We start from the raw sequence: 16,967 nt of genomic DNA, 5'->3' as shown, positions 1-16,967 counted from the left end.
CAGCATAGCTATTTTTGATGAGGTTTTCTAAAACGATGAACACATCTTAGTTAAATTCTGAATAAAATTATACATGGTCTATTTTCAAGTTACATGGTAATTGCATTCCTAGAAAATTCACTGTTTGTTATAAACATGCAACACTATTCTGTGTTTATAGGTAAAATGCAATTAGGTTCAACAGTCAAATAATTATGAACAAAAACTGTTGATCTGCTATTTTATCCAAAAGTTGTGTGGGATTTGGATCAATTTTTTGTTATGTGGAGTGGCCTTTTGCATTCAGGATATCTGTCATCCTTGGCCTCCCTTTTAGCCATTGTAGTACATTCCATTAGAACTCCATAATTATAGAGGTAATTCATTGTTACCCACACATTCATCCCCACTGAGAACCACTGATCTAATTAATTAGTGTTTTCCTTTATCTAGCCAAAAAAAACTTTTGTTGCTTTATTTATTGCATATAAGATCTTAGAGCAATTTAGTTCCTTCTGGAGAAAATTATACACATTCATGATATTGTTAGATATTATGTTGGTAGATTAATCAAAATTGTTGGGTTGATCCAGAATCATGTTTTAGTTTTTATCCACAGTAAGTTGAAGATAAAATTTCTCAAACATATTAGGAATTATAATTACTGAGATATATGGCACAATTAATAAGCAGGATCTTTTAAGTTTAGTAATTTAATTCATAATTGAATCTCCTTTTCTCTTCCTTATATCTTTCCTCTTTAGTGATCATAACTTCTTCATAGCTACTTATGTTAGGATTAAGACACTCGTTCTCAAAATTAGGGTAAAGAAGAATCTCCTGGAAAATGGTGACTTAAATTCTACGATGGGGATCAAAATTTTGCTTTACTACAAGCATTCCAAACAGCTGTGAGTCAATAGTTCTTGATACATACATAGTCCTTGCCATAGGAGAATCTTCTTCCTGAGCATTTTTTCCTCACTAGTTTGCCTTTAGACCAGCAATATCTAAGATTATTACCCATTTTAATCTATTTTGTTATATCTAGTCTCTCTCTCTCTCTCTTATTTTTTGGTGGCAGGAGGCAGAGGATGATGCCAATAATGCCTTTTACATTTTTGGACAATCAAACTTGTGTCTTCCTTTCTAGACTAGTTTCTGGCACATAGTAAGGGCTTTATAAAACAAATATGAATTAATGTATTTTAGGACTTTGTTTTTCCTAATTACTCCCTTTTAAAATTTTATTTATTTATTTTTATTGGGGTATAGTTGTTTTACAATGATATGTTAGTTTCTACTGTACAGCAAAGTGGAGTTCCCTGTGCTATACAGGAGGTTCTCATTAGTTATCTATTTTATATATATTAGTGTATATATGTCAATCCCAATCTCCTAATTCATACCACCGCCCCCCCTTTCTGCCCTTGGTGTCCATACATTGGACAGTGCCCCCTGGACGCCCAGGTCTCCATGAGTTCAACACCAACGGCATCAAAGTGGTCTACTTGCCCTCTAACAACATCTCTAATTCAGCCTCTAGATCAGGGCATTCATAAGAATCTTTAAGCCTCATTACGCACAGTACTCTATGCACAGGATTGTCAGTGCTATGGAAGGGAACCCGGATAGGGAGAACATCATGAAAGTCTGGAAGGATTTTGCCCTGGAAGATGCCGTTGTGTTATAGAAAAAGCTGTGAAAACTACTGAGCTTGAACCAATAAATTCCTGCTGGAGAAAACTGTCCAGATGATGAGCATGACTTCACAGGATTTATGACAGAGACAGGAAATCGTGGAAGAGATTGTGGATATAGCAAAAAAAAAAAAAAAAAAAAAAAGAGTGGGGGTTGAAGGGTTTCAAGATATGGATCTCGGAGAAATTCTAAAGCTGATAGATACCACACCATAGGAATTAACTAAGGATGGCTGATGGAATTGAGTGCTTCTGAACCAGTGCCAGACAGTAAGGAAGAAGATGTAGAGGAAGCAGAACTGTGTGGGACATTTTTGTGTCATCATCATCATCTAAGTAGTTATCATGTAGGTCATTGTGTGCAAGACATGTATTGAAATGGATAGTCTATCCTTACATAGGCATAAAGTTAGTGATATTAATATAAAATTAATGTGTTAGATTTCTTACTGTTTTATAACTTTGCTTTCAAAGAATTACCTTACTGTACAGTATGCCTCTCTCTCTTACAGTTGGAGAAACTGCATATCAGCCTATCATCACTGAGTGGTTTTTAAATGAAAGTAACAATGTTTTCGATACTGTATTGTAAATATGACTGTAATACTGTATGCCATAAAGATTTTTTTAACGTCTTTATTGGAGTATAATTGCTTTACAATGGTGTGTTAGTTTCTGCTTTATAACAAAGTGAATCAGCTATACATATACATATATCCCCATATCTCCTCCCTCTTGCATCTCCCTCCCATCCTCCCTATCCCACCCCTCAAGGTGGTCACAAAGCACCGAGCTGATCTCCTTGTGCTATGCGGTTGCTTCCCACTAGCTATCTATTTTACATTTGGTAGCGTACATATGTGCATGCCACTCTCTCACTTCGTCCCAGCTTACCCTTCCCCCTCCTCGTGTCCTCAAGTCCATTCTCTACGTCTGTGTCTTTATTCCTGACCTGCCCCTAGGTTCTTCAGAACCATTTTTTGTTTTCTTTTTTAGATTCCATATATATGTGTTAGCATACGGTATTTGTTTTTCTCTTTCTGACTTACTTCATTCTGTATGACAGACTCTAGGTCCATCCACCTCACTACAAATAACTCAATTTCGTTTCTTTTTATGGCCGAGTAATATTCCATTGTATATATATGTGCCCCATCTTCTTTATCCATTCATCTGTTGATGGACACTTAGGTTGCTTCCATGTCCTGGCTATTGTAAATAGTGCTGCAGTGAACATTGTGGTACATGGCTCTTTTTGAATTATGGTTTTCTCAGGGTATATGCCCAGTAGTGGTATTGCTGGGTCTTATGGTAGTTCTATTTTTAGTTTTTAAAGGAACCTCCATACAGTTCTCCATAGTGGCTGTATCAGTTTACATTCCCACCAACAGTGCAAGAGGGTTCCTTTTTCTCCACACCCTCTCCAGCATTTATTGTTTGTAGATTTTTAAAAATTTGATAATTACTCATTCATTAGTGTATAGGCTAAGCTACCGTGAAGCAACCCTATTGATTACACTACACTACCATAAAACAATCATATTGCTGATTTTTTGTTATCAAAGCATGAATTGCTATACTTGTAAATAAATATAAATTTCTTTTTCACATTTTTTCATTATTGATGTCTAGTATTAGTAATACATATAACATCTACAGTGCTTTGTACCATGTAAGACAACATTGATATAGGTACTGATAGATGATTCGTCTTGTAAACAGATGACATAAACTTATGGTATTGATAAATTGGGTACAGTACTGTAAAATGTATTTTCTCTTCTTTATGATTTTCTTAATGACATTTTCTTTTTACTCTATTGTAAGAATACAGTTTATAATATATATAACATACAAACTTTGTGTTTATTGACTGTTTATGTTATTGGTAAGGCTTCTGGTCAACAATAGGCTATTAGTAGTTAAGTTTGGGGGGGAGTCAAAATTTATACATGGATTTTTGACTGTGCAACGGGTTGGTGCCCCTAACCTCTGCATATTTTAATGGTCAATTGTACAAAAAAACCCCACCACAGATAACACAAACATGTGGAGTCTAAACAACATGCTACTAAACAACCAATGGATCAACAAAGAAATCAAAGAGGAAATCAGAAAACACCTGCAGACAAATGAAAATGGAAACACAGTGGTCCAAATGGTCCAAAATCTATGGGATTCAGCAAAAGCACTTCTAAGAAGGAAGTTTATAGCGATACAAGCCTACCTCAGGAAACAAACAATCTCAACCTAACCTTACACCTAAAGGAACTAGAAAAAGAAGAACAAACAAAACCTATAGTTGAAGTGAGAGAGTGGCATAGACATATATACACTACCAAATGTAAAACCGATAGCTAGTGGAAAGCAGCCACATAGCACAGGGAGGTCAGCTCGGTGCTTTGTGACCACCTAGAGGGGTGGGATAGGGAGGGTGGGAGGGAGACACAAGAGGGAGGGGATATGGGGATATATGTATACGTATAGCTGATTCACTTTGCTATACAGCAGAAACTAACACAACATTGTAAAGCAATTATACTCCAATAAAGATGTTAAAAAAAAACAACCTATAGTTAACAGAAGTAAAGAAATAATAAAGATCAGAGCGTAAATAAGTAAAATAGAGGATAAAATAAACAATAGAAAAGGTCAATGAAGCTAAGATCTGGTTCTTTGAGAAGATAAACAAAATTGGTAAACTTGTAGCCAGATTCATCAAGAAAAAAAGAGGGTGCAAATAAATAAAATCAGACATGAAAGTGGAAAAGTTACAACTGACACCAAAAAAATTCAAAGGATCATAAGAGATTAGTATGAACAATTATACACTAATAAAATGGGCAACTTAGAAGAAATGGATAAATTCCTAGAAATGTACAATCTCTCAAGACTCAATCTGGAAGAGGTAGAAAATATGAACAGACTAATTACCAGTAATGAAATTGAATCAGTAATCAAAAAACTTTCAACAGTCAAAAGTCCAGGACCAGACAGCTATACAGGTGCATTTTATAAAACATTTAAAGAAGAGTTAATTATCCTTAGACTCTTCCAAAAAATTGAAGAGGAAGGAACACTTCCAAACTCTCTTCTGTAAGACCAGCATCTCCTTCATACCAAAACCAGACACACACGCACACACACACACACACACACACACACACAATTATTCGCTGTTTCAAATTAATCACTCATCAGTTTGTATTATTAATGTGAAATATTTTCTAAATTATCAGTAATTTCAATTTTTATTTTATTTTGATCCAGTAATTATTTTTAAATTGTTTCTTAATTTCAAAGACTTTAAATTGTTAATTTAAAAAATATCTTCATTGACTTGTTTTGTAAATCTGGATTTTTTAAATAGACTTTAATTTTATAGCAGTCATAGGTTCACAGCAATATTGAACAGAAAGTACAGAAATATACCCCTACCCCATAGATGCATAGCTTCTCCCATTATCAATACCCCTCACCAAAAAGGTACATTTGTTACAATTTATGAACCTACATTGACACATCATTATCACTCAAAGTCCAGAGTTTACATTCGGGTTCACTTTTAGCTTTGTGCATTCATTCTGTGGGTTTTGATAAATATGTAATGGCATGTATTCATCATCATAGTATCATACACAGTACTTTAACTGACCTAAAAATCCTCAGTACTTCTCTTATTCATCCCTCCCTCTCTCCTAACTTCTGACAACCACTGATATTTGTACTGTTTCTATAGTTTTGCCTTTTCAAAAATGTCATGTAACTGGAATCATATAGTATATAGCCTTCTCAGAATGGCTCCTTTCACTTAGGAATATGCATTTTCATGGCTTGATTGTTCGTTTCTTTTTAGTGTTGAATAACTTTCCATCATTTGGATGTACCACAGTTTATTTATCCACTCACCTACTGGAGAACATCTTGGTTACTTCCAAATTTTGGCAATTATGAATAAAGCTGCTATAAACAACCATGTGTAAGTTTTTATGTGGACATAAGTTTTCAACTCCTTCTGGTCAATACCAATGAGTGCAATTGTTGGATCATATGGTAACAGTATGTTCAATTTTGTAAGAAACTGGCAAAATGTCTTTGAAAGTGGCTGTACCATCTTTCATTTCCACCAGCAAAGACTGAGAGTTCCTGTTGCTCCACATTCCACGTACCTGTCAGCATTTCGTGCTGTCAGCGTTCTGGATTTTGGCCGTTCTAATAGGTGTGTAGTGGTATCTCGTTGTTTTAATTTGAATTTCCCTTATGACATACTATGTGCAGCATCTTTTCACATGATTTTTTTTTCCATCTGTAATCTTTGCTGAGATATCTGTTCAGATCTTTGGCCCATTTTTTAAATGGGATGTTTGTTTTCTTACTGTTGAGTTTTAACAGTTCTTTATATATTTTGGATAACAATCTTTTATCAGATTTGTTTTTTGCAAATATTTTCTTCTAGTCTGTTGCTATATTCTTCGTGTGTATTTCACTAATCATAATGTTTTGATATTCATTCAAATTCTTGCATCCGTGTAGCTATAATTTGATGATTTTCAATGCTGTAGAGTATTTCATTGTATGATTATAGCACACTTCATTTAATCACTTCTATTTTTCTATTTGATAATTCTAGTTTTGTTTTTTCACCATTACAACTAATGGGCTTATGAGCATTCTCATCTATGTCCCCTGGTTCACAAGTGCATACATTTTTGATAGGTCTGTGTTGGGCATCCATTTTTTCAATTTTAGAGGATTAACTCATAAAATTGTTATATGAAATTATACTCCTTCCAGGGCTCTATGATTTACTTAATGCTCTACACTCTTGACAATACTTGGTGTTATAAGAGATTTCAAATTTAAGGATTCTGATGGATGTATAACTGATATGTTGTAATTTGAATTTGCATTTTCTTAAGAACTGAAGTGGTTCTTTAGTTCTTAAAGGTTTAGTATGTATAATATTTTTAAAGTTTTATATGTTTAATCATCAATTGAACTCCTCTTTTATGAAATAGTGCTCTTTCAAGTTTCTTGTGATTCTTTTCTATGGTATTCTCTTTTGGTTAATCATTTGTAATAATGTATTATGCATTCTGGATGCATGTCTTTCGTTGATGATATGTGTGGTAAATGCCACTGTGTGGATTGGGTTTCACTGTTTTGTATGTCTTTGATGAAGAGAAGTTCTTAATTTTAATATCCAATATATCAGTCTTTTCCATATGGTTAGTGATTTGGGGGGGTTCTGTTTGAGACTTCCTTGTCTTCCCCTATATTAGGTAGTATCACCAAGGTGGCCAGATGGTTTTAGGTTTTTCTTTGTGGACATGTTTTAATTACTTCTTTAAAATAAGATATAAACTATTGAATTTCTTTAAAAGTAATAAACTATTCAGATTTTTAATCTCATCCTAAGTCTCTTTTATTCTTTGGCTTTAAGAATTTTTTCTTTTTGTTTTATCAGTTTTACTATGATTGCTTAGTTATTATTTATTCATTTATCATGTTGGGCATTTCAGAAAGTTCAGCCAGTACTCTTCAAATGTTGCTTCTTCTCCATTCTCTCTGTCTTCGGCTTTTGGAGTCCAGTAACACCAGAACTTTTATGACTTTTTCATATTTTTCCACTCTCTCCTGACCTATTTTTCAGTTTACTTTTCTTTTTCCACTGTGTATAATTTGCTGTTAACCTCATCCATTCAGTTCCTAATTTTGGTTATTGTATTTTCATTTTCTTGTTTTTATATTTTCCAGTTTTTCAGACTAAATTCTTATTCTTAATCTGTTATAGTTTCTAATTGCCTTTTATAGTTTACAAAATTTAGACAAATTTTTAATCTTGCCTGTTATCTCCTCCAATATAATAGCTATTTTAAAGCCTTTGGCTTTTCCTAGATAATATCTAAATTCCCATGGCTCTATTTCCATCATCCTTTGTTTTTCCTAGTTCCTGTTCTTGTTTTCTTACCTATTTCCATGCCCAGTTATTTTTTTATTTTGTACTGATACCATATTTGCAAAATATATTTATAGAAAATTTGAGACCATGGATTAAATCTTAGGGGAATTTGATTCTGCTATGTGTCTAAGGGCACATAGCATTAATCATTTTCAGGGATAAGGATGGTTCAAAGTAGATCTGCAGTCTCTGGAAGGCCTTTTTATGACCTTAAACCTAAGATTACACTTTGGGACTAAGCTCATGAACCTTTGGTGGCCCTGGAGTCCAATCCTTTTCCTGTGAAATGCTGTTCCTATTCATAATTGGTGAAAAAGGGATCCCCGAAATGATTCTACGTCCTGGGAGTCCATTCTTCTCTGCATCCTGGCCTGGTAATTTTTCACTCTTTTGCTCTCCAATACTTTTAAGCATTAAAAAATAAAACCTACTGTTTTTAGTAGTCTTCAACTACCTAGTTACTTCTGTTTATTATTATCAGACTTTGAAATCCATAAACAGGCTTACAATTCTAGAACCTGTATCTCCTCAGGTTCTATTTCAGTATTTACCATACCTTCATGTCTGAATTTTTATTGTTTATTTAGGATACATTGTCTGAGAAGTGTGGTGTCAATATTAATACTCTTATAGTATTTAATATCATATTTTTGTTTATATTATATGGTATTATTTTTATGGGTTTCTTTAGAGGAAGAACAAAGCAAAAGCAAGGGTGTTTTACCTTATGTATAACTTTCATAATTTTTCATAAAAACACAAATTTATTTATCAGATTCTCAGCTGTTTTAAATAATCTGTTATGATATTTCAAAATTATAGCAACTAGATGTCCCTCTTTTTAGCTTCTGAGTAGAAAAATTATATCTTATGATAAAATATGTATATATATTTAAATATTTAAATCAATAGGGACAAAATGAAATGCTATATTTTAACACTTCGAAATGTAGAATTATTTTATATTCTGTTTTTTAGAAAGTGATACTTATCATGTAATGTGATCATTCACATAAATGGTAACCATTATTTAGGTGATATATAATGATAATATTTACCCTTTCAAAGTCCCTAATGAATATTTCAGCCTAAATCTGTTCTATAAAAAGGTCTGGCTGTTTGCTTAGTGGGAATAGAGGATGATTATCTCTTTGCTTAGACACAGAAATACTTTGAAGTTACGTTTTTAATTAAGCCATGCAGAAGACTTCTGAGGCTTTTAATGTTTGTATCTAATATTTATACAGAAAGATGCTGAATTTTAAAAACATTACTTAGCTTACATATCAGAATTATTTTTAATGTAATTTATATAGTACAATATTAATTTGTTTAAAGAATTATTATTTATATCTATACTTTTCCCTTCATATTCTCTTTACCTCTTATAATCTGAGTTTGAATTTGATCAAATACTTTAACTTCTCAAATTATTTATGATATGAATTAGATTAGTACATATTCATATCTCAAATAATTGTATTGAAATATAATAAAAACTTTATGTATAACAAAAATATTATTGTGGACAGATCCTAAGGTGACTACTACTGATCTCTGCCTTCTGGTATTCACACATTATTGTATAATCCCCTTTCATTGAGTCTGGGCAGGACATGTGACTTGCTTCTAAACTAGAAAATATAGCAAAGGTGATGGGATATCACTTCTATGGTTATGTTTAGTGTTTTGTGTGTGTGTATGGTGTGAGGATTGGGTCTAATCTTATATTCTTCCAAATGGCCATCCAGTTGTCTCAATACCATTTAAGACGATGAATGTCTTTACTCCAGTCATTCAGAACACTATGCTTATGTTATACTAGATTTTTAGTTTCTGGAATTTCTGGAATTTTGTTTCTGGAATTTCTCTTCTGTACCATTTATCTTTCTATTTATGTACTAATGCCATACTGTTTTAATTTTATAGATGTTGAGTATATTTTAATGTTTTTTCAGTCTAGCTCCCCTCAAAGCTCTTCCTTTTCATTGCTGTTTCTAGCTATTCTTGTATGTTTATTTCTGTATGTGAACATTAAGATCAACTTTTCTAGCTCCTTTAAAGCTCATTAGAGTTTTTATTAGATCAAATTAACCATTATCTTTGAAATTAACTGACAACCTGATGATGTTGAGATAGCCTAATGAAAAATGAGGAATATCTTTCAGTTTATTTATATCTACTTTTGTGTTTTTCAGGCTGAATTTTATGCCTAAAATGTCATTATGTTTCCTTTGCAACTATTTATTTCCTCAGTTGTTTGTAAGCACTGGTGATTCTTTAAATAGTACCTGAAATTAAAATACCAAAAATTGGTGTTTAAACTCAACTCATAATTATATATTTTGAAAATACTTTTTTGATACATTCAAAATTCTTTCAATAATTATTAATATAAAACCTTTTAGACAATGTATGTTTCTAATTTGCTTTCTTGAGTTTGAAAATATAAAAGAGAATGTCATTTTTATATTGGACACCTTCAAGAACTCTATAAAGCCTCTGAGTTTAATTCTTAACAAGGTGGTGTTTATTCCTTATCTGTGTCAAAATTCTGAGCTTGAGTTATGAAAGCCAGCAGAAGTTACTTTCTAAACAAGAGCATATAATTTCATCCTTATGAGAAAATTTGTGTTTTGGAGAAAATAAAATTTTAAGTATTCCTTTTAAAAATTATATTATGTTGAAGGTAAACATATTACAATAATTTCCAGCCCAATATATTATTATATAATTTGAATAAACTAATTATTAATAACAAAAATGAAAGCTTCATGTATTCCGTATAGGAAAATAGGTTTGTATTGGAGCTCTTAAAGTCAACTCATAGATAAATTAAAAAGTACTTGAAATCCCTTGTCATTTGTCAAAGTTATTCATCTTAGATTGCTATGTGAACTTGAAAGCCATCTATTTAGGCAGTAAGATATACAGGGAATACCGTGCATAACACTGCAGGGAATATTATGTTGAATATTTTCCTATTCTAAAAATAGTATTGTGATACCCGTTTGCAACAAGTCAAGTTAACTTTTTGTGAGAGAAAAAGGAATTATAACGGTATTGTAAATCAGTCCTTTATGTGTATACTTGGTACAAACTGATAGGATTTAAGTAGGTGAGTCTAAAGGAAGGGACAATAGTATAGGAATAGTATAGATTCTGAAGTGCTTAACCTAGCAGTAATGAGTATGATCATTTTTGAAAGCTAGAAAACTACTATATAACACACATTTTAAAAGTAACTTTTGGAGAAGTCACAGAAAACATAAGTTTACCCCTAAGTTCCTTTTTTCCAGAGGATAAAGTTAGTGGTATAAAGGGCTATATATTTGTACTTTAATTTTGTAGTTACTGTAGAAAAGTATTTACTCTTCAACTCATTTTTTTTCATGGATGCAAAAAATTATCAAGCACATGACTAAAAATTGCATTCAGAATGTAACTGATTATTTACTTTATTATTCTCAACTGTTCGACCCTTCATTAATTAAAATATGTATGTATTAAAATTATTCCTCAGTTCTAAGTAACTACTAAAACTAAAGACATTTTTGGAAGAATTTTCTCACCTTTTAAAATTCTGCATATAATTTAAATATTGAGTCACTTTATACAATTACCCTTGTGTACATTTTATAATAATTAAATTTGGATGGTGTTCCAAGAAATAGCATTATGCAAAGCCAAGCTATATATCTCTGTTAGTCACTAATTGTCATTTTAATTGAATTGTAGAAATAGGGATTGAAAAAATATGGACTTCAGAAATTTTCAAAATACTTATGATTTTCTCCCACTGCTATAGTTAACCGTAATTTTAAAGAATTTAACTTAGAATTCATGAGTTTGAATGCTCATGTGTTCTTTCATTTTGTTATAATCTGCTTACATGAATTTAGAGTTTGAACTCCTGAATTTAGGACTGGATGATTTAGAGAAAACTTTCCTCCATTACACAATTGAGGAGGTCTTTTTAAAATACAGATTCATTGGTTTAGAAACTGGGGAAAAATATATTAATTTCAAAGAATACCAGAAGTAAGAAAAAGATGTGATTTATGAATTCCCACAACTTTTTCCCCCTACCTAAAAATGTCTTTAAATCTTTATCCAGACTTGAAAATTCTTCCTCATATTGTTAAGGGAGAATACATATCCCCCAAGCTTTTATCCCATCCCCTATATTCCTCGTGTATGTTTGTCTTTTCCACTTATATCTTCTCTCACGTATTCCCGTATATAGGCTTTCTACATTAATTCTTTTGAAGATTTGTTTTTAAAACTTCAATTAATAGTAGTTTTTAAGATGTTTTAATGTAGAGTTTAATTACTTTTTTGCTGGAAGGAAAAACATGAGGCTTTTGAATTTTGTTGCTTAATAGTAAATGAGATTTTTGTATTTCTACAGATGTGACTCTGAAAATCGCTATGTTGGTAATCCACTTAGAGGAACATGTTATTGTAAGTATTTGTATTTTTTATATTAAATAGTTGGTTTGTTTTATTAGTTTCAGATGATTTTGCAGGTAATAAAATTCATATTGAATAACTGATGTTGTCATTAATATGTTACCATTTCTATTTTTAAATCTTTTAACTCCATATATATTGCTAAGAAAGTCAATGTCTTCTTGCCATATTCTCTAATTATATTTGGTGCATTTTTTTCTACTCTGAAGAGTAAAAAAGCAATAGATCTTATTCTGAACATGCAACAAAATATAGAACTTGAGTAAACTCAGCTGGATTTTGATGTAATCTTTTTCATTATGATTAAATTTTGAACAGATAGAATTTTGTGATAGATTTTTCCGGGAGGCAATTTTGGTTATTACTAAAAAGCTGTGCTGATTTTGTACTGAAAGATCCTTTTATTGGGTAATGATCATATGGCAGATGTATATTTAACTTTCAAGAAACAAGCAAACTATTTCCAAAATGGTTGTATTATTTTACATTTCCACTAGCAGTGTATGAGATTTTCAGTTCTTCAGAATCTCTCGGTAAAAAAACCTTTTGTAGGTTTCATCATATCTTTTTTTACGCAGACAATAATGTGTTCTGCAAATAATGGAATTTAATTACTTCATTTTCTCGCTGGATGCCTTTTTTTTTTTTTGGTCTTATTGCATTGGTACCTCTGGTATCATGTAAAAAGATATGATAAGCATGCAATTATTTTTGACTTGTTCCTGATCTTAGAGGGAAAGCACTCAGTCTTTCACCATTAAGTACGTTGTAAGCTTTTCATATATGCCTTTATTAAGTTGAGGAAATTCCCTTCTATTCCTACTCTGCTAAGTATTTTTATCAAGAATGGATGATTTTTATGTCATACATTTTTTCTACCTCAATTGAGATGACCATAAAGTGTTTCCATTTTACTTTGTTAGTATAGTAATTTTAGTTTCAAAAATTAATGGGTGGTCTAACATTATATGGATATATCACTGTTTTTTGGTCCATTTACCAGTTGATGGACATTGGGATTATTTCTAGGCTTTGGCTATTAGAAAAATGCTGACATTTAGGTAGTCTATATATTTTCATTTTTGGGGGGTAGATTCCTAGGAGTGGAATTGGGAGGTTAGATGATATGCTTATGGTCAAGAAACTGTCAAATGATTTTATAGCATGGATATACTGTTTTACATTCCCACTAGCAATTTATATATGTTTCAGTTTTTCTACATTCTCATCAACACTTTATATTGTCTATCTTTTTGATTGTAGCCATTCTAGAGTATTAGTAATATCTTGTGGTTTAAATTTGCATTTCTATTATGACTAATAACTCTGAGTTCAATTTCATGTGTCCATGTCTTGAACATGTTTTGTTAGATATGTAAAATACTAATTTCCCAATACTTTTGTTGCTATTTCAAATAGTATCTTTTAAAACTACATTTTCTATTTGTTTGATATGGTAAAATGAACTTCATTTTAGTATACTGATCTGACATTCATAAAGGTCAGTGAACTCTGTTATTAATTCTAATGGTTTATAAATGTTTGATTTTTAAATGCAGTTAGTTATATTACATGCAAATAACTTTTATTCCTCACTTTTCCAAGTTTTTATCCCATTATTGGGGTGGTTGGGATCTCTCTTTCAGTGCTGAGTCGAAGTGATGGTAGTAGACATTACCATCAAGTCGAGAGTTTGCTATAATTTATAGAATATTCCCTGTATCAAGTTAAGAAAATTCCTGTCTATATTAGTGTGCTGCAAGATTTCATCATGAGTGACTTTTTCCTTTACCTTGTTATATATGAAGCTGAATTAATAGATTTTCATTAATTAGACATCTTTTCATTCTGGGGTAAACCGAACATAGTTATGGTATATTATTATTGAGGATACTGCTAAATATTATTTGCTTATATTATATTTAGGATTATTGTCAGTATAAATGAATGCAGACTATATTTTTACAGTATTTTTTCTGATGAATTGACCTTTGAGTTGTTTTTTCTTTTCTAATTTCATATTGTGTAACTGTGGTAATAACTTTTAAAGTTGAATTTGACAAGATTACTGTTTTATTCTTTTATTTTTTAAACATCTTTATTGGAGTATAATTGCTTTACAATGGTGTGTTAGTTTCTGCTTTATAATAAAGTGAATCAACTATACATATACATATATCCCCATATCTCCTCCCTCTTGCGTCTCCCTCCCACCCTCCCTATCCCACCCCTCTAGGTGGTCACAAAGCACCGAACTGATCTCCTTGTGCTGTGTGGCTCCTTCCCACTAGCTAGCTATTTTACATTTGGTAGTGTATATATTTTAAAACAAGAATAGTTAAAAAATATCAAGTGAACTTCAAAGGTTAGCTAAATTCAACTGAGATCTCTGAGTCTCGTGCTTCTTTATTGGTAATTTTTTGTTGTTGTTGTTCATCTTTTTTTCCCCCCATATGATAGCATTAGCTTTGGGTTTATTCATCCTTTCCACTGATTTTGTTTTCTAGTTCATCAATTTTAGGTTTTGTCTTTAGTAATGTCCTTCTCTTTTATAGTTTATAATTGTTGTTTTGCCTACATTTGATACGTTTTCTTCTTCTTCTTATTTTCTACATAGTTTATGGTTCAATTTTTATCTTCTTTTTGTATTTTATGTAAGAATTTTCTTAATTTCAATTAAGTAAATCTTATTAAAACCATCTTTTAATTATGTTTTCTAATTTTCTTGAGAATGCGGCATAAAAAGATCCCAAAACTTACTAAGGTATTTTTGTAGCCTATGGGACATTTGACAGTGTTTGGAGACATTTTTATGTATCACAAGTAGGTGTGGTGTGTGGGTCCTATGGACTTCCAGTGGGTAGAGGGTGTTACATATCCTACAATGCACATGAGAGCTCCTCAGAACAAAGAATTATCGGACCCAAAATTTCAATATTGTGGGGGCTGAGAAATCCTGATTTAGAGGTTTAATCAGATCCAGATATGATTTTGGAGGAAACACTATTTCACAGGTGGGTTTGTGTTCTTCATGTAGCAGAAGCAAATAATGCCTGCGAGTCTCTCTTTTTATGTTCTTAGCAGACATTGATGCTCAATGTTAGATTGTAGTTGATTAAGGGTTGTAAGCTGGTATTCTAACTCCTTTATTTCTTGATTGAAAAACTTCTGTAAAAACAAATTTCCTCATGCGAGGTATTTGCTTTCTCATTGGTACAGTCATATAGGAAAGGCATGATAAATGCTCTAATTTTTTTTTTAATTAGTGGTTTTCAAAATAAAGAACTGTTTGCTTAATATCTTTCCAAGGTGACAACTAGGTTTGTTGTTTTTGTGTTGTAAACTTATGGACACAAACATATTTAATATGTTTCAATCCACTTGCAATTATTTTCCTTACTGATGTTTATATTATCTATTTTCTATGTCTTTTAGTTGATCCTTGTTGTCTATATTTTCCACATTCATTTTGTTTTACTTCTCTCAAACATCCTAGATTTTATGGAGACATATTTTTGTCTGATTTCTTAAAATTAGATATTCTTAATTGATTCTTCTTGAATCTTTAGTGTTTCTTGTGTCCCAAAGGAGTAACTAGTTACAGTTATGGACACAAGTAAATTACATTCCATTTTTTTAGGAATAATAAATATACTAATATTTAAGCCTTTTATATTTGAGACTAAGCTGATTTTTCTTTAGATCAGTGCTATCCAAAATAAATATAATGTAAGCCACATGTGGAATTAAAATTTTTCACTAGCTACATCACAAAAATTAAACAGGTGAAATCATTTTTAATAATATATTCTATTTAATTCAGCATACCTAAAATGTCATTTTAATATGTCACAGTGTAAAAAATCATCAATGACCTATCTTTTTTTTTTAGTTTTTCTTCTAAGTGTTTGAAATACAGTTTCTATGCTATACTAATGGCAGTCCCAATTCAAATCAGTCACATTTAAGTTACTCAGTAGGCACATGTGAATAGTGGCTACCATACTGGACAGCTCACCTATTATATAGGACTCTCACCCTGTTTTAAAAATGTTAAAAGGATAGTCATGAAGCACTAGATGGCAGTCTTGTCATTTGTTATGAGACCTTTAAAGTTTAATAACATTTAAAAGAAATGGTGTTAAAAAAAAAAAAAGAAAAGGTCAGTAGTTCTTGTAATAGTGTTAATGGAAACTATTCTGATTTTAAAGATTGGAGTGAAATTTAAAATGCAGGTCCACACTGTAACTTGAAGCAATTGAGTGCAATGTGGTGTTAATTTAATTGAAAGTAATACTTCAGCAGTTATATCCTATAGACAGTCTTAGTAGTTTTTTAAACTTCAATTTAAAACCCCAAACCAAATGTATTAGATAGTTATCGTGCATCACATGGAATAAAAAGAGTTTCTAGCAATGATATCAAATTTGATTGGCCCTTGTACACATTGAAGTACTGAATTTATCTTGGCAAATATGAAAAGTAGTAGCCACAAAGTAGTATAGTTTCTTTTTTTCTTAAATGCTTTTTAAAAAATTATAACAATTATAATGAAGAAAACCTTAAACACAAGATGAAAGACTCGACTATGAAAATGTTCTATAGAGGGTATATTTCAATGAGTAGAATCAAAGTACGGAAAGTCACTTACTGAAATCATCTACTTTTTGCTCCTACTATGTGTAATGTCCACACTGTCAATTGTATTTCAGTATATTTCCAAGTAATCTAACATATATAGGTTTTTTCCTCCTGTTACTCTGAAAAATTACTCTTTTACTTGATTTTATCCTATTGCTGTGTAGAGTTCAGTGTGCAATTTTGTGTTGAAAATAATACACTGCCTCTTTTAA

At 31.5% G+C, this 16,967-nt stretch overlaps 1 protein-coding gene across 1 annotated transcript in view; it reads left to right on the top strand.

Annotated features, from left to right (window-relative positions):
• The window catches only part of ATRNL1 (attractin like 1), a 706,302-nt gene that overhangs the window by 221,239 nt on the left and 468,096 nt on the right, over positions 1-16,967 (top strand). The window contains exon 21 of the mRNA XM_007173145.3: positions 12,053-12,105. Coding sequence (XP_007173207.2) covers positions 12,053-12,105 — 53 coding nt within the window. The remainder of the gene's footprint in view (positions 1-12,052; positions 12,106-16,967) is intronic.

This window comes from Balaenoptera acutorostrata, chromosome 16, assembly GCF_949987535.1.
Source record: "Balaenoptera acutorostrata chromosome 16, mBalAcu1.1, whole genome shotgun sequence".
Lineage (NCBI taxonomy): Eukaryota > Metazoa > Chordata > Mammalia > Artiodactyla > Balaenopteridae > Balaenoptera > Balaenoptera acutorostrata.
This window is presented reverse-complemented; position numbering and strand designations above follow the sequence as displayed.